Source organism: Rhincodon typus, chromosome 14, assembly GCF_021869965.1.
Source record: "Rhincodon typus isolate 14 chromosome 14, sRhiTyp1.1, whole genome shotgun sequence".
Taxonomy (NCBI): domain Eukaryota; kingdom Metazoa; phylum Chordata; class Chondrichthyes; order Orectolobiformes; family Rhincodontidae; genus Rhincodon; species Rhincodon typus.
In genome coordinates this window covers 32,023,203-32,041,926 of record NC_063345.1, presented here as the reverse complement: position 1 = coordinate 32,041,926, position 18,724 = coordinate 32,023,203, and the positions used below count along the sequence as shown (strand labels likewise).

The 18,724-nt window shown below is 37.4% G+C and overlaps 1 protein-coding gene across 5 annotated transcripts in view; it reads left to right on the top strand.

Annotated features, from left to right (window-relative positions):
* LOC109927730 (paraspeckle component 1-like) overlaps positions 1-18,724 on the top strand; it is a 191,104-nt gene that overhangs the window by 29,074 nt on the left and 143,306 nt on the right. For 2 of the 5 annotated variants that reach the window (XM_048605286.1, XM_020527732.2), the window contains exons 9-11: positions 2,791-2,829; positions 3,174-3,301; positions 9,456-10,412. In XM_048605286.1, coding sequence (XP_048461243.1) covers positions 2,791-2,829; positions 3,174-3,301; positions 9,456-9,590 — 302 coding nt within the window. In that variant the 3' untranslated portion in view covers positions 9,591-10,412. Of the gene's footprint in view, positions 1-2,790; positions 2,830-3,173; positions 3,302-4,209; positions 5,253-9,455; positions 10,413-18,724 lie in introns of those variants that run through there. The other 3 variants (XR_007263669.1, XR_007263668.1, XM_020527734.2) reach the window with 2 other exon arrangements.

Sequence of the window (18,724 nt, the reverse complement as noted above, 5' to 3'; positions counted from 1 at the left end):
AAGTTGTGTAGTCTTTAGGTAATTTCATCAAATGTTGATGCTATAATTTGAGTAAAAGGGAAATGTTGACATTCAAAATTTTTCTAGTTGAAGTTGTCAGAGTCATGGAATCATACAGCACAGAACCAGACCGTTTGGTCCAACCAGTCTGTGCTGATCACAATCCCAAAGTAAACTAGTCCCACCTATCTGCTGTTGGTCCATATCTCTCTAAACCTTTCCTATTCAAATATCTTTTAAATGTTGTAACTGTGCCCGAATCCACCACTTCCTCCTTGCAGCCTTCTGTAGTGTTGAAATAGAAGTGAAGCTAAAATTGAAACTAATTATATATATCATGCGCTTTTGGTCCTGTCTCATTTTTGATGCTATTTTAATGTTCACTCATTGGGTGTTCTGCCACAAATGAAAAATGTGATATTTTCTTTTGTAGGAAAGAAAATTTCTGAACAGTTAATGTGTAAGTGCTGCTGGAGCAGCATTTTTATTGAATGACAAACTGATGAATTTCAACAGATCTTAGTATCTGTAATAGCATTTTTAAAAATATAAGACTGTAAATGTGAATGGGGAATGAATAGAGAGTCATCTCTTCCTCAGCATAATCGTAGAGCTGTACAGCATGGAAACAGACCCTTCAGTCCAACTCATCCATGCTGACCAAAAAACCTAAGTTAATCTAGTTCCATTTACCAGCATTTGGCCCAGATCCCCCTCAACCCTTCCTATTCATATACCCATCTAGATAACTTGTATATGTTAGAATTGTACCAGCCTCCACTACCTCCTCTGGCAGCTCATTCCATACACGTGCCACCCTCTGTAAAAATATTGCCCCTTAGGTCCCTTTTAAATCTTTTCCCCCTTCAGCTTAAATCTATGCCCTCTGTGTTTTTAGACTCCCTTACCCTAGGAAAAGACCTTGTTTATTTGCCCTATCCGTGCCCGTCCTGATCTTGTACATCTCTATAAGGTCACCTCCCTCAGTCTTCTGATGCTCCAGGGAAAATACCTCCAGCCAGTTCGGCCTGTAACTCCAGCTACATCTTCTAAATCATTGCTGCACCCTTTCAGGTTTAGCAACATCCTTTCTATAGCAGGGAGACCAGAACTGAATGCAGTATTCTAAAAGTGGCCTCACCAATGTCCTGTACAGCTGCAACATAACATCCCAACTCCTATACTTAATGCACTGACCAATAAAGGTAAGTGTACCGATGCTGCCTTCACTACCCTGTCTGCCTGTGACTCCACTTCCAAAGAAATATGAACCTGCACCCCAAGGTCTCTTGGTTCGGCAGCACTCCCATTACGTGTATAAGTCTTGACCTGATTTGTCTATTCGAAATGCCTCACCTCGAATTTATCGAAATGAAACTCCATCTACGACTCCTCAGCCCATCTGATCATGATCCATTTGTACTCTGAGATAATCTTTACTATCCACTGCGCCACCAAGTTTGGTGTTACCTGCAAATTTACTAATCATTTATATAAATGACAAAAAGCAGTGGACCCAGCACTGATCCTTGTGGCATACCTCTGGTCATAGGCTTCCAGTCTGAAAAACAGGGCTTTGTCCACCCTCTGTCTCCTACTTTCAAGCCAATTTTGTATCCAAATGGCTAGCTCTCCTTCTATTCCACGTGATCTGACGTTGCTCGCTAGTCGACCATGTGGAATCTAGTCAAACGTTTTGTCGAAGTACATGTTGACAATGTCCACTGCTTTGCTGCCTTTGTTACTTCAGAAGTTTCAATCAAGTCAGTGAGACATGATTTCCCCCGCACAAAGCCATGTTGACTATCCCTAATCAGTCTTTGCTTTTGAAAATACATGTAGATCCTGTCCCTCCAAATCCCCTCCAACAACATAGCCACCGCTGACATCAAGCTCACCGGTCTGCAGTTCTCTGGCTTTTTCTCACCACCTTTCTTAAATAGTGGCACCACATTAGCCAACCTGTAATCTTCCAGAACCTCACCTGTGGCTATTGATGATACAAATATCTTGGTAAAGGGGTGATGCAATCGCTTCCCAAGTTTCCCACAAAGTTCTGGGATACGCCTGATCGGGCCTTGGGGATTTATCCAAGTTCTCTGACTTCTGTATCCTTCTCCACAGTAAGTACTCTTGTCCATCTCCTGCAGTTCCACACAGAGATGGTCTTGTTGATCTTTAAGGGGCCCTATTTTCTCTCTAGTTAGTCTTTTGCACCTAATGTATTTGTAGAATCTTTTTGGATTCTCCTTAACCCTATTTGCCCAAAGCTGTCTCAAGTCCCCTTTTTGCCATGCTGATTTCCATTTTAGGTTTTTCCTACTGCCTTATACTCCTCGAGGGATTCACTCGATCCCAGTTGACTATACCTGCTATATGTCTCCTTTTTCTTGACCAAAGCCTCAACTTCTCTAGCCATGCTGCATTCCCTACACCTACCAGCCTTGCTCTTATTTTTTTAATAGGAGCATATTGTCTTTGGACTCTCATTATTTCATTTTTGAAGGTCTCCCACTTTCTAACCACCCTTTTACCTGTGAATGGCCTCTACCAATCAACTTTTGAAAGTTCTTTCCTTATACTGTCAAATTTGGCCTTACTGCAATTTAGAACTTCAAGTTTTAGATCAGGTCTATCCACTTTTGTAGGTTTTCTAATTTGAATTGTAAAGAAACATTGATACACCATATCTGAAAGATCTGCACTGAAGGGATTTTTGACAGTTTGTTGGACAAGGCATTCCTTCGAATTTTCATGAAACTTATCATTTCCTGTCTCTATTCATTTCAGTGGGTCTAACTGCAGCTGATTTTACAAATCTTAAAGCAGGTATGCAATTTCAAATTGTAATGATTTTATTAATGTTACTGTTGGCATAATGTTTGCTATTTACTTTGTGGGCAACATCCAGAATATATGTCTGTGATTGTATTGTGTTTAGGAGAAAACCTCTCCCTGAAAAAAAGAAAAATGCAATATGTAAGATCAGGCTTAGACAGTTGTATTTTGTTTGAAATTGCAAGTTATGTAAAATTTCTGTTAGGAATGGGAATCAATTTTTTTGCTTGAGTTGATGGAACAGTTGTTTGTTTTGGGAGGGTAAGTACTTAAGTGGATGAACAGCAAATGTGAGATAACCATTAGTCAATATTTTGAAATGTTGTACTTATCAGCCTCTGCAAACCAAGTACCTCAGCCACTTATGGGAATGAACAGGCCAACCGTGAATACCAGCGCACCACCTCCACAAGGGCCACCTGGGAACCTGGGCAGCCAAATGCCAGAAAACAATATGGGAATGGTAATGTATTAAAATATCCTTACAAATGTAATGCCAGCCTAGCACAGTAAGCGTCAGATGAGGGAACCATGAATTTGAAATTTTAAGCATGTTTTCTCCTAATCTTTGGCATGCTAGTGTGGGGTCTTGAGAGATTGTAAACGTGTGTTGAATTTGGGTACACCCTTTGGTTTCATTCTCATGACATTCTTACTCCTTATACATGTGGTGTAGAGCTTCTTTGGGTGCCCCCTTTAACTGAAATATATAAATTGTGCTGATCAATTGTACATATTTTTCCATTTGGTGATTTGGTTTGTGTGGTAGTTTCTTTTCCTCCATGTCAACTTGTCAGTTAGGTCCTTGACACAACAATGCAGAGTACCACAGTAAGTCCTGAGAGCATGAAATCGTAGAATATTTTTGACTTTGCTATTTTGTAATCAAGTTGAAGTATGCTAAATTCTACAATGTGTTTATTATGCTGAATGCTATATAAACTAATAACTTGGATTTTTTACACACTCCACTTAGTTCTGTATTGCACAGTAACTGTTTTTAGGGACTTAGTGCAGTTTCTCAAGCTGACAAATGCAGCATTCAGCAGTAGTGTAGTGCCACTGTATTGAATATTCAGTGACATTAATAAGTATGTACTGGAATAATTTTATGTGAGACCTTCCTACTCCAAATGAAGCATTGTATACTACACAAGTTTTTGGACTTGGCAAATCGCTATCAAAATGGTGCACTTTCTTTGGGAAAGTAGAAGTACTTGTGATTTGAATGTATTTTCTTGCCAGGAACTTTATTGCTGATGGTTTTTCTGTGAAGTTCTATTTTAATTTTTATTGACATCTGATCAGATTACCAGGCTCCTAATTGATTTCTCAATTTACCTCTTTACCTCCACTTGCTTTCTGGAGTAGATCAGGATCAATTATGACAAGTTCCCTACTGGACCAACTTCTGCGTAACTGGTTAACACAGGAGGTTCAGTAAAAGAATGAACTTGGTTTGCAGACAGTGGTCAAAATGAGATGCAGGAATGGATAGCAAAGTGCAAGAAAACCTAAGGGGAAGGTATGAATACAGACTTCTGGAAAATGCTGAGGAAGAAACTTAACAGTTTAAATGAGTGAAAGTCAACAACTCAAAACAAACTGCTGGGGGATTATTCATAAATTGAGTTTGTACTCCATTTGTTTGGTTTTGTGTAGACTTGTCTGTTTTAAGTCTCCACAGTTATATTGAGAGCAAGTTATTTCTTCTGTAATCTTTGATACAGTGTGTTTCAGTTATTGTACATACTGTTGCTTGAAGTCTGTAATTGTGACTTACTGAATATATCTTAATACAGCAAAAATATTGTGTGTAATTTCTATCGACTCTTTCCATTATACTTGTGTCCAGATTTGTCATGCTAATCTTTTAAAAACTCATCAGGTTGAAATTACATGCTGTCTACCAGTGAAGGTGTTAGAGCTCCACCACTGGAAAGAAGTTGTAATTGCATTGTGCTAAGTTTATTGTAGGCATTTCCTGTTTTCATATTTGAGATGGAATTTATAATGGGAAGAGAGAAAATCAGTATATCAAATGGGACTTGAATCACATCTATGCTCCCATGTCCAAATATCCCTCTTCACTTGAAGAATACATTTGATCCTAACTTGATATCCAGTGCTGCAGGACCTGATTTAGCGTAGCAATTACATAATTGGCAAGCAGGTTCTCATTTGATTTTCCAACATTCCAAAAGCAGTGTCACTTGTGTTCTTAAACAAAGAATATGCCAAACTATTTACTCATGTATATAGTGAATAAAGGCCAAGATTCTGTACTGGAATGAAGGATACAGTTGGAACATGGATATCTGCGTCACTTTTTATGATGCTATTGTAATAGTGTTTGTGCCAGTGCACCACTGTGTTAACATGTGTAAATAAAATGTATTTTAGAAGCTTGCAAAGCTTGTTTGGCCCAACAGTCAATTTAAGAAGATCCTACCTACCTAACTTCCCACCAGATCACTCGATCCATTCTTTCCAAAAACTTTCATCTGTCCTTGTGAGCCCATTTTTACGTTGGATTGTATGATCATTTCTGTAATTGACTTGTATTTCCACCTGAGAATAAGTTTATGTTTTGAGAATTTCTGCGATGACTGTGGGTGGTGGGGCAGCCAAAGTAACATTATTGTACTTTTGTGCAGTTTTTGCCAGCTGTATGTACCTTCCCATTCTAGAAATTATTTCTGAGTAGAAGCATTCATGAATCAGCACTTGATGATTTCACCATCTATCATAGGCAAATTGTTGAAAATGAACTCAAGTTTTTGGAAGAATATTGCTATAAAATCAGTTCCTTCTAAATTAGGTGACCTGCAGGAAATGTTATTTTTAGCTGGTATGCAAACACATTCAGTGTCTTAATTGTGACATGGTCTTTATCATATTGGGGTGAGTAGAGTGAAGGTTACCTAAGGAATATCAGGTAGCATATTCCTCGAGTTTAAAAATATATTTGGTGCAGTCACTTTGATGTGGGCATGTGAATTGAAATAAATCGATGTGGCAAGGTCCAGATGTTCACTGGATTATTAAAATGGTCCAGGCTGACTATTTACCCAGTATTGTTATCTCATCTGTTGACTGTTTTCCTCGGTGTTACAGAACACAGTTACAGCATTAGTAGTTGCACACTTGTAAGCAGTTTTTCAGTCATTTTGGACTACATGACCTAGAGCTGTTTTTATTGTTTCAGATGTCACTTCCCTAATATTGATGGAACTTACCATACTCCGTCAGTGTAATATGATAACATTGAAATTGGTGGGTGAAATGAGGCCAACCAGAAATCTGGATAAACTTGTGCATTTAAATTTTCCTATTTTTGTTTAGTACTAGCCTGTACTTATTTTTTAACTAGGTAGTGCTTGGATTTCTGCAGCAATGGCATTATTCCCAAACTGATGGTTTGTAGTTTCATGGGGAATTGTTACTGAAGTAACAGTAAGCATTGTACATGATGTGCAGATAGCATTGCGGGTGCTTGCGATGCCAAATGTTTTGATCAATATTATGAAGTGTTTCTATATGGAATAAAAGAGATTGCTAATTGCCTTCTGGCTATAAACAGGCTGGATGGTTTCATGCTTGGGCAGTTGGTGTAGGTCTACAGATAAAACATATTGCTTAAAATATAACTACATTTCCAGTCTTTCTCTCACACAATTTCAAAAACATGAAAAAAAGTTAGTTGTTACTCTAGATGTCTAATTTTTCCTAGTTTGCTCAGACATTGCAATAGATTTTGTGCATGTTACTTCCATTGCTTAACTGAATCTTTTAAAAGGAGGTGGTGTGGATAGAGAGAAGTGAAATTAGCGTCTGCTTACACGTGGATGGTTTACTCTCATATGAACGGAAATCTGTGTTTCATCAATTTAATGGTGTTACAAAAGGATCCCAGTTGGACGTTAACGTGGTTGAATTTTGCGGTAATCGTTTCCCCAATCGTTATTCTCAATGCCACACTTGGAGCAATATTTTTGTTTTTATTTCCATATTACTTATAGAATATCTGTAATTGATATGTGCCTGCAATTACAGCATTTGCTTTTAAGCTGTGGGTGAATTGTTCCAACTTGCAATCCTGCCTTAGAATTTTCAGTATTCTGTTTAAACCTGAAAATACCATGATATGATTATTTGGGTATCAGTTATGTGCTTTTTTTTTGTTATATGAGTGACCATTCATGAGTGGACCTAGCTGATTTAAATTAAATAATTACGATGGGAAAGGGTCTCTCAGCAATGTTTAATTTTACTCATTATCCCCATCATCTGTACGCACATCTGACAGGGTTTGAAAAATTGTTCATAATTGGAATTGTTTATTCTTTAGTTAACCCACTTAGCTAAATATAATTATACAGTTTAGAATTGTTACAGTGTTCTACCTTCCTACATACTTTTTCCATTTCCTGTCCAAAATGATCAAAAAAGGATGAATACAACACGTTTACCAACCCTGACTCATCTTCTCTTTGAAGGGCAAAGGGAAATCTATCTTTGAGTATTTCTTGAATACTGTAGTGTGTTCACTCTTGAAGCAAGCTGCAGATTTGATAGATTAGTTGTTGTATTTTGATGGAAATTACATTTTATAAATAGCACTGAAGGTAATTGGTGGGATCATTGTCATAAAATTCTGCTGTTTACTTTTTAAAAAATTGGAGCACAATGGTGTTCAAAAGGAATTACGCACATTCCAGTTACCTTCAAAGTTTAGGGGGTGTTCTTGTCTTGAGATAATTAGAACTTCAGAAACTTTGATTTTGACTGCAGTATATACTTAAGTGGATTGAAAATGTTGAAAGCTGAGCTTTTGCTCAAGTTAATTTTGTTCATTTGATGTAATGTTCTGAAGGCTAAGCTGAGAACAAACTTTAAATGTATTTGTGTAGGTTCAACTCTCGCCCATAATGCACCCGAATGAATTGTGTTTTCGTGCAGAGTCGTGATTTCTCAACTGCGGCATATTCAGTAGTGAAATGTCTCCACGCTTGGCATTCTTTCTTCTCTTGCCTAGTGTTGCTGAGTCTGCTGTCATTCAAATTTCGTCACTGGTGGCACTGACTAATATATTCGTTCTCAGCCCTCCAAGTTCTTTTCCTAGAATTCATAGAGTCCCTACAATGTGGAAGCAGGCCGTTTGGGCCCATTGAGTTCGTACTGACCCTCCAAAGAGGACCACACCCACCCCCACCCCTGTAAACCTGCAACCCTGCATTCCCTGGGGCGAATTCTCCTCGCCTGCACATCACTGGACACTACAGCAATATTTGCATGGCCAATCCATCTAAACTGAATTCTAAAGACTGTGGGAGGAAACCCACTCCGATTTGGGGAGTTTGTGCAGACGCCACACAGTCTGTCACCTAAGGTTGGAATCAAACCTGGATCCCTGGCACTGTGAGGCAGCAGTGCTAACCACTGAGCTGCTGTGCTGCCTTTGTTCATGAGGTCATTACTTTGTCCTGAACAGTTAATAAATTATGCAGATGTGCAGGGTATCACAGCTGATACAGTGGCAAAATATTGCATATGCTGGTAATCTGAAATGAAGGTATGAGGTCAAAAGTCAGGTCAGGCAGCATCTGAAGAGAAGCAAAGTTGGGGTCCAGGTCATAATCAATAATAAATACCACTGACCCTCTCCTCAGTGGAAATATCAGTTGGAAGCATTCATGCAGCTTGTGATGAAATCAAATTGTGTTTTTTTTTTTATTCGAAGTGTGTAATCTTATTAGTGTTGGATTTCAATAGGAGCTTTATGATTTAGTCCCTTTAAAATATACTGGAATGTACGTGTACTGTTGTAGCCCATATTCATTCCATGCATTTATCACGTAACATTGAAAGTGAATATGCAAGCAATCTGAGGAATAATTTTACTGTTAGATCCAGTTTTCTCCCCTTGTCCCTTTTTGATATTGACTCCTGTGGTATAGTTTATCAAGAATGTACTCTGACTATTGCACTTGCTTAAGAACTGAGACGTTGAAATCGATCCAGTGCACTTGCAGAAATGGAGTTATAGAAACAATTGAGCAATCTCTAACTACGGAGTATAGGAGAAGCTTATATGTGGTGTAAAGCTGTCATGTCTACTGTTTTAAAATCACCAAAACTTGTATGTTACTCTGATAGCACAGTGAATTGAAGTTACAAAATTGCCCTGAAGCACGTCATTCAGTAAAAGTGATACGCTCTCACCGAATGTATGTATGTATGCATGTTGGTGTGTGTGTGTGTGTGTGTTCATGATTGAGTGAGTGTCCATCTGCCTGACCGATTTGAAAGGGTGGTCGTCTTCTCTTTCTCTTCTAAATTTGTTTTCATTTTACATAAATTTTCAATTAATTTTGACAGTTCTAGTAAATACTATGTGCTCATGGCAAGAGGAAGGTATTAATTTGTTTCCCTAACTTTGCTGTTACCTTGTAAGTCTAATACGATTACCCCTTTCCCTTTTTTTATCGGTACTTCTGGATTCTGCTGACTTTCATCGTTCCAATGGGGGATTCTCAACCTGCTATTGCTAAATCTACGTGGGACTTGCAATGAACACTAATATCCAATCATACATAATTTAACTAAATTAATAGCCCAATGATCGATTTGTTCCTGGAAATATGGATGGTCAAGCAAATAACTTGGGCGCACCGATGGTTGGCAGCCCTGCTGGGTTTCCCCGTGGAAATCAAGGAGAGTATGGTTCAGCTAAACGTCGTAGATACTAATTACAGACATGAAAATACAGTAGTCTTTAGCCATTCCACTTAAAATTGCCTCGAGTATTTTTGCAGATTGTATCATTGTAATGAGCTTTAGTACTTAGGTCTTTAGTAATTTACTGTTTCGAATATTATTTTAAACTTCCTGTTGGATGTATTTGGTAAATGTGCATGATATGTTTCAGTAATCCACAATGTACATAATGTAATGCACAAGTCGCAAAGAATTTGGACACACTCTCATTGAGATGTTACTATTTTGATATTTGTTTAGCTACTCTAGCAGAATTTCCAATGAAACAGACTTCTGGAACAACTTCGTATTTTGTGATTATTTTGTTTTTTTTTAAAGTGATTACAGACAGTAAAATTGGAATCTCAAATGGCTCGTGTGTTTTTATTTTCTATTGCTGAAGGCTTTATGCTGATGTATTTGGTTTTTTAAATAAAGTAGGTAGGAGCAATGTAGGAAATAGGTGGGTTTGCATTTGAGTTTGTTGGAATGTGGAATGGACTTAAGTTTTGGACATGTAATAGGTGGATTCCAGGTTAATTAACAATACCATGCTGTGTTCGCTTTTAAGGATATGGCGTATTGTGTTTTTGGTAGTTTGAAATATTTGAAACCATTGACCCCATCAAACTGGAATGATTTGTATCTGTAGAATGGGACATTTGATTATCCCAGGAAAACGTGCCTATCTTGCAGGAAAAGTAAATCAAATATAAACCCACCTTTTGAGCTTGATGCCCTCTGGTTTGTTTTGACTTGCCTGGCATACCTTCCAATACACACCTAAGAATGCAAATAAAGTTCTCAGCACTCTTTTTCTATTGTAATGTATTCATTTACTACCCTAATTGTATCTTTGTTCTACTGTACTGTTGCTCATTTCTGAGCAGCATCTGTTGAATTTTTTGAAGATTATAATCCCCAATTTTAGTTGCTTACCATTTTTAGGCAGGTAGGTAATACGGTTGGAAGGATTGTTGAGTTTCTACTTCAAGTTTTGGTAGAAAGAGGCTTTGAAGTTCTTGGCTTAAAAAAACGTTACTAGCAATGCGAAGTTCTGAACAACTTTGATCTTATTTCCTTCATGATGGTTCAGTACTAAGTTCCTTTAATTGTTGAATCAGTCCTTAAAATCTCCAATCAAATAAGCAAACTGTAGCTAGTGTTTTGTATTTACCATGGAAAGATTTGTAGCTTAATGGCATTTCTATGTCGTTCTCCCATTTTCTTCCTTTACCTCCCTCCTCTTGCTCACTCTTTCGCTCCTTTTTTATTTCTTGTGTCAGCATTAGAGTAGTCAAATGATTTAAGGGCTTTTCTGTTGGGTATGTTTGCTGTTGGGCCATATGTTTTGATAATGGTAGCAATTAGTAGTAGGAAGAGGATATATGTATTTTGATGTTCTGTAAACTCTTGTGGAATTTTTGGGAAAAATTTACAAAAAGTAGGGTGGGCACTTGAAGGAATTTGCAAGGCTACATTGGCCAAGGAGTTTTCCACAATGAGCAGGTGTGGACTCTGTTAGTTGAACGGCCTATTTCTCTGCAATAAGTAACTAATTAGAATTCTAAAAGTTAAAGTGTATGTTGCAGTATTCTAGTAGTTCATGGCAAATGGCTGGACTGTTAGAGGGCAGCCTTGGCGTGGGGGTGAAGGAAAAGACAGTTTGTTTCATCAAGTTCATTTCATCCAGAGCCAAGTATGTTTTATCTTGGGGTTTTTACCCTTTTTCATTTTAACTTCATGGATTTTTACCCTTCAGTTATTTATTCAATTCTTCTTGTCGAGAGTATGATCAAGCTGGAAGTGTCAGTTAACTCATCATCAGAATTAATCAAAGATACATCCATAGCCTTACCAAATTAGTTTTGAATTTGTGGACGTCTTCCAACATTGACAAGTTAATCTTGTTTACCTGTATTCTTGATTTATTTTGAAGACCAGTGCCAAATGTGTTCCCACTTGTATGAGTTCAGTCTTTTTTACTTAACTTTCTACAAGGCTTGGCAATTTACTGTTATCTTTTGTTCTAATGCATTTTTGTACTTTTAAAGTAGGGGTGACTACCTTCCAAAGTTGCCTTCATGCTTGTGACTTGTTCTCACTTAACCAGTGCACCATTATGTATGACTGCATCACATTGTCTGCTTTCATTGTCATTTCATTTATGCTAAACCTTCGCCTGTTTTACACGTATGATCCCTGTCTCTTTAAGCTTACTAAGCATAACCTGCCCAAACTACCAAATTTGCTCAAAGCATAAGTTAGGATATTTTTCACATAGATTATATTTTCTGTTCATTGCCTTAGCTTTTGTTACGGAATTGAAGTTTGTCAGTCATTTTAATTTGTCAACAAACCTATGAGCCTAAATCTTGTGTAATAATTCCACCAGTTTTGTTGAAATTCCAAATGAACTTCCAGCTACTAACTGTTGTTTTTCCAGTAGCTTTGTTCGACGTGATGTGTTATTTCTAAAATCATGCTTTCTAATACCTGTAGTGCTCATGTTTGTTCATTGCAACCTGAAGTCCAGATCAAGATGAAAAGTGAAGATGTCATCCAATTTGTTGTTCCAAGCGTAACTTTTTTAAAAATGTCAGAACGAGATTTACTCAGCAAAACTGACGCTTATTTTCCACCAGCTATCAAGGAAGATGCCTCCTAGCTTAGTGTGTGTGTTCTGATCTTATTTTTGCATTCCGTTGTGAAAATGAATTACTTAGCATGTTTGTTTGTACAGGAATTTGTCTGCAGTTTTTGAATGAGACAGCTGATGTGAAGAATTAATTCAGGATTACACTTGTTGCTTATGTGACAATAAAGGATATTCCATTTCTAATTCTATGAATTTTGGCTATCTCCAGGTTTCCTGGGATCCAGGTAATGTATATCTTCTGAGGTGAGGGAAGGGGAAGAGAGGTGAGGAGGGCCTGGACAACTAAGGGGGCAGTAAAATTGTTTATACAGTATGGTTTTTAAAAACCAAAGATCACTGGATTTTTCAGAGCAGGGAACGGGTCTTAAAATTAGGCCACATCCACTGTTTTCTTTTGAATTGTATTGAAAGAGGCTTTGCAAGTTATGTTACCTATTTGGAGCTCTGGGAAACTATACTGCTTCAGAATTGGAAAGCCCTGCCATTAGACAATATAGATGAGCGAAGTTATGGGAAACTTTCTACGATAGTGGTAAGAGGAAATATTTGGCTTTTCACATTGAAAAGTAAACATAATGGCTGAGGCGAGAAGAATTGTGATAGGCGAAAGGGCTGATATCTTTATTTGGGCCAGTTTTTTTCCGAAATGGTCATGAAGGTGAAGGTGTAATTCATGGAGGTAGGTGTAGGAAGTGAATTCGTTTGAATTGGCAATCAAGATGGAAAAGTCACTGGGTTCTGGTCCCCATACGTCCTTGTCTGTTGCTATAATTTGCAAGTAATTTTTCTTGGCATTTTAATTAAATATTCAGATTATGCGTATAGATTGTGCAGTGTCTCTTTAAGAAGGAATTGATGGTTAAGATTTATGTTTGTAGACAAAACAAAAAATGAGAGATTAAATTGACCATTTGTCAAGAAATAAAATCATTGAGGCTAACCAGTGTAGATTTGATATAGTTAAATTGTGTTTAACAAATTCAATAGCTAGTCATTTCAAAGGAGCTGCCAGCATAGAGGGTTTGATCTAATCTATTTGAATTTTGTGACCATAATCTGTTTAAGGGATGTTGGTGTATGGTTTGTATGGATGTGAAATTGAATTGGACAGAAACGCTTAGAGTTAAAAGGTGAATGAATTGTAAATGGTTTGAAGGTAATGTATCCAGAGGCTATAGCTCGCTTTTCATTTTGTAAAAGACCTCAAAATATAGTTAGGTCTTTTGGTTTGGGTGATATTATGACAGTTGCTGATAACCCATGCAGGTCTAGCAAATAAGGAGCACTTGAACTTGGTAGAATGCCTGAGTGGCAGCGTATGTTAAGGATTGAGAAAATGAACTGAAATTACATGCTGAAGCTTTTGAGAAACTAACACCCACAGCCCACAAAAGGCATAGCTAAAGCTATGGTTTGATAAAACTAAACACTCGAATATGAATCAAATTCTATAGCTGCTGAGTTTTTCCTGTGCAATGGTTAGGCTGTAGTTAGAAATCTGCACGTAGTATCGGGCACTCTCATTATGGAAGACGTGCATGTAAAGATGATTGTAAAATGACATGCTGCATACAAGCATAACCTGCCATTTTCAGACTGTATCAGACTGGGAGATGAGTTCGAAGAAAATATCTGTAGAAGGTAGTGGGCACCAGAACAGAACCCCTATGACAAAATGCAAAAAATTGTTGCAATGCCTGAAGAGGAGCTGACGCTGGACGATGAATATGATACATCCTGTATGCTTACGATGGCTGGTCACCAATGGGGAGATTCCATCATCCACAGGGCTGAGGCTACAAGTCATTCCCTATTTATTCAGGATGCTCCCAATCTGCTGTGCCAAGTAGAATTCAAAATCTAACGTGGAGAGTGACCAGTGCTGATTCAGCGTGCAAACGTGAGGGATGGGAAATTGCATTTTGGGAGACCTGAAATTTAAGTTTCAAAGAAAGATGGATGGAAGTGTTATTGTAAATTGAGCAGATTATCTTTACGGTTGGTGGACTGGCATTAGGGGTCAGGTTTAGAGTTCCCTTTTAGAAATTTCTCAACTCTTCTAAAAGTTCCACCCATGTCATGATTTGCTGCAAGTGGCATTTTTAAAGGTGCTACATTAAATATTTGAAGTGAATGGTAATAGATGGAGGAAAAGAGAATTGGGAATGGATTTTGAATATCTCAAAGACTTACAACAATGGATTGAATGGGCCCTTCTCTTTGAAAGACCTGCATTCTGTATTAGAACATTACGCTTTTCAAATTTGAATAAACCTGTTGATTCTTAAACCTGCACGTTGTTGCTGTGATTGAACAAATTATTTCTTTTTAGATAGCTTGGATAGTTTTATTTTTCTTAACTGTTTACCTCAGTCAGGAAATGAATCCCGACTCTTGTTTCGTTTCCATGTATCAGTTCAAAGTGTCTGTTTTATTTTTAGTTTTATATATAAAGAAAACCCAGATGACCTTGATTTAAATAAGGAAAATAATCATTTCTTCCTTAAATGATTTTTGTTTGTTCTCTTACTGGGTTCTGTAGTTCCTGGAGACTGTTCTCATTGTTTGAAAATAGGTTGAGTATTATGTGACTACTTTATTATGACAATAACTTGAAAACGTGAACTTGAATGATACAAGATAATTGTTAGATCTGAAGTCATCAGTGGAACTTGACGTATAAATGAGTGAAAGTAAAAATCAGTCTCCGGCCACTTATGAGCTATTTTGTCATGTTGGTTACTAGGTCAGAAGCTATTGATATTCATGCATCATTCCATTGGAGCTGTTCAGCAAAATGGCATATTTTTCTATCTTCATGTTCTGTTCCAGTTCTGACTCAATACTGAATGCCAAATTTTCTGCCATTTTTCTGTCTGTTATGTTTAAAGCTTTATTGCCCATTTGTCAAACCTTTTTTACATCTATTTCATGAATAATGTAAGCATTATAATTTTTTAACCTTTTTTATCTTCAAATTGCTTTATACCTGCTGATAACTAGCTATCCTGTTAATAAAGTTGGTTCTTCACTCCGATGTGTTTTGTATAAAGTTATTCAAAACTTTTTGTAAAGAACATTTTTGTTTTTGTGTGGTGATTGTACTGTTAACTTTCCCCCCCATTTATCTTCCATGCCTTGTTTAGTTTTGCTGGATGACAAGGGTGCTAAGTGTTTTGTTCTGCTTACTCTGCGCCAGGACTTGACCAACTATTCTGGAAACGTGAAATTATTTCAACTTGGGTGGTTCTTTGTTAGTATAGAAATAAGTCCCAAGGGACTTTACTGAAGTCCTGAAGCATGAGTGGAAAAGCGGGATGTGGATAATTTTTGAGGTGTGAATTCAATATGTAGTTCCTGCAAGGACTGCTGCGATGAATGAGGGCAGGGGTGGGGGAAAGAAGATGCTCGAAAGCCCAGAATCGCAGGTAAGAGGCCGAGTTGAGTAACAAGGTTGCAGGGAGGCAAGGAAGATATCTTGAATGGATTTGAATTCTAGGATAGGATTTTTCAATTGAAGGCTGTATGGCCAGCCCAGTAATGACCAATGAGTGGAATTTGATGTGGAATGGGACAAGGTTAACAAAATTGACAAATGCAGTGATATTTACATTTTGTCGAAAGGGGCAAGTTACAAGACCAATTAGAGATGAAAACCAGCATTCCTAATGAGTGAAGAGCACTGACTCCTGAGTGTAATTAATGTGTAGTACCCTGCCCTTTACAGATAGAAATAACGTGTATACATACCCTGCCTGTTTCAGTTCAACAAAAAGAGTGACAACCACTTGCTGGTTCATTTCTCAAGGCAGTACCATGACCATTAATAATAATTGACTTAACCAATCAATCAACCTGCCTGATTTAAAATTAAAAGCTTGTAGTTTACTCAGTCTGCATTAATGGAGACATTTACTGATAATCAGCACTCACCCCTTTGTGTAGTATTAATGATGGTGTATCCCTTGACCATTCGTAAAAATACCAGTTCCTGATGGCAGCAAGGCAAAAACGTTCAACAAAATGTACTCAAATTCTGTACGAGCAAATAACTATATGCAATGAGTTTCATCATTCCTATCATCTCGCACAAACATGTTTTGGTTTTTCGAAGTAGTTTAGTGCATGATTTCTCCCTGTGAGTTTTTGCACTTGGACTGATTCATTCCGCCTGCAAGGTCTGCATCATAGTCAAATATATTGCTTTCCATTCCAGAGTAATTCAATTTACTTTTAAGTTCTTGGACTTGTTTGGAACTGTTTGTGTAGCAGGAAGCTACTGCCCACAATTTTGAATTTCCCATTCTGAGTTTATTCTTTGTGCCACACATAGAAAGGCAAATTTAGATTTTCACCATTCTTTATAGTGATGCTTTATGTTGGCTTTCTATGTAACTGTTTTAGTCATAATCCTGAGTTTTAATTCCTTAGGCATATCAGGCCAGCAGTGTTCACCTTTTCAGGTTTTCCCAATTGTTGATTACCAGATTCCTCCTTTTGCTGTTTTCAATCTGGGTGATAACCTACTGAATGTCCTCCACTTAGGTTAGGAATACAGCCAGATGTTCCTCGAGTTTGGTGCTCTTGAGTTGGAATGGAACAAGTGATGTGATACATGTGTACGATATGTTCCTTTCAGTATCTAAATTTCTGACATTACTCGTATGTTACACACATTTTAATAATGTCACTTTTTTATGCTCCTTGCATTTTTAACTACGACAAATTTTACTTGTCTCCACTGCCGAGGCAGATTAACTCTTGTTGCTCAACTCGTGTTCTGATTAAACTCATTTCTTGTGTTTACGCGGTATAAACTGACTTGGCTTTTTATTTGTCATTTTAAGTACTTACCTCTAGATTATTTTATTTGCTGAATTAACTCGCTAATGATTTACCTTTTTGGAAAGAACAGTTTCTTCACTTTCAGAGTCCTGCTTTATGTCCCAAAAGTGATGCTCACTCTAATGCTCATGAAGCATTTTTTTGAGTTTGGAAGATGATGTTATTTGCTATAAACTTAGATTTGCATTAGAAAGCACCATTAACTTGTACCAACTTTTAACTGTGTAATACAAAATCGAAAATGTGTTCTTAACACCATGCTTTAATTGCCTGAAGAAAACTGATGACTGCACTTATGCTGAAATACAAGGAATAAATTGGAAGGAAATAAATGAAGAACTGCGGATGCTTGAAATCTGAAACAAAAACTGTAATTGGTGGAGAAACGCAACAGGTCTATCAGCGTCTGGAGAAAAAGCAGTGTCAGCGTCTCTGGTCTAGTGACTCTTCTTCAGAGTGCCATCTGATGAAGGGTCACTGGACCTGAAGCATTGACTCCGCTTTCTCTCCGCAAGTGCTTACAGAAATCTGAAGGAAAGCCTGGTTTGTATGGCTTGAATTCTAAATATAGTGGAACTTCTATTATTGCCAGTTAATTGGAAACCTGATTCTTTGTCTGGAGGAGGAGATGGATGGGCATAGATCCCTTTAAAGGTAATCAAATACAAACAAAACTTTTCACTAAATGATGTACTATTGTATTTGAAATGTATTTGTATTTGATTTGCAGAGAAAGAAAAGACAATAAAGTTGGAGAATGCGGGTGACTTGACTAATTGTCACTTCCCTGGTGTGGATATTAAATATCTAACCGTAGAGTGGGAGCTTTACTTCACTATGGTCATTTCAAAGTTTCTGTCTGTGACTGGAATTAATCAGCTTTGAAACCTTTGTGATTTTGTGCTTAATCCTATGTGTACTCCTTTTTAAAACAACAAGCTGCTTTAGAATGCAGTATGCAACATGCTGAAATGTGGTCAAACTGAAATGTCTATGTGCAGATGTAATTAAATATTCAGGTTTGAGTATTCAGGATTATCAAAGAAAAATGTTCTTTACAGAAAGAATGCTTCCACATGTGAACAGATTTTAACAAAAACAATCTAAAGTAGACTCTTGTACATCTCATACTATTGCTTATTTTAAATGTTTCCTTTTTGCCCTTCCTGACTTTATTCTTGTATCTGCATGTAGTCTAAAAGGGCTCCCCAAGTGAGAGTTTGAGCTCAGATGTTCGTCTTTTAAAGTTGTTTTTTTTTTTTTGCAGTTAATTTAGTTTAAATTAACATTGAAAAGTTTCTGTTGTCAGTTTGATCCTGAATTTCTTTATAGAAATTACATACAAACATAGGATTTGGCACAAGAGTGGGCTATTTGGCCCCTCAAGCTCATTCATTGTTCATCTAGTTGGAATTGATAAATTTTGACCTACCCTGGTAACCTTTGACCATGTTGGCCAAGAATCTTATCTACCTCCACCTTTAATATATTCAATGATCATGCCTCCAGTACTCTCCTGGTTAAAGAGGATACCAAAAACTTTTTGTTCTTGAGAGGGAAACTTTCTCCTCCTCTATCTTTAAATGGGCAGTGCTTATGTTTGCTTAGCCTGCTGTGTTCATC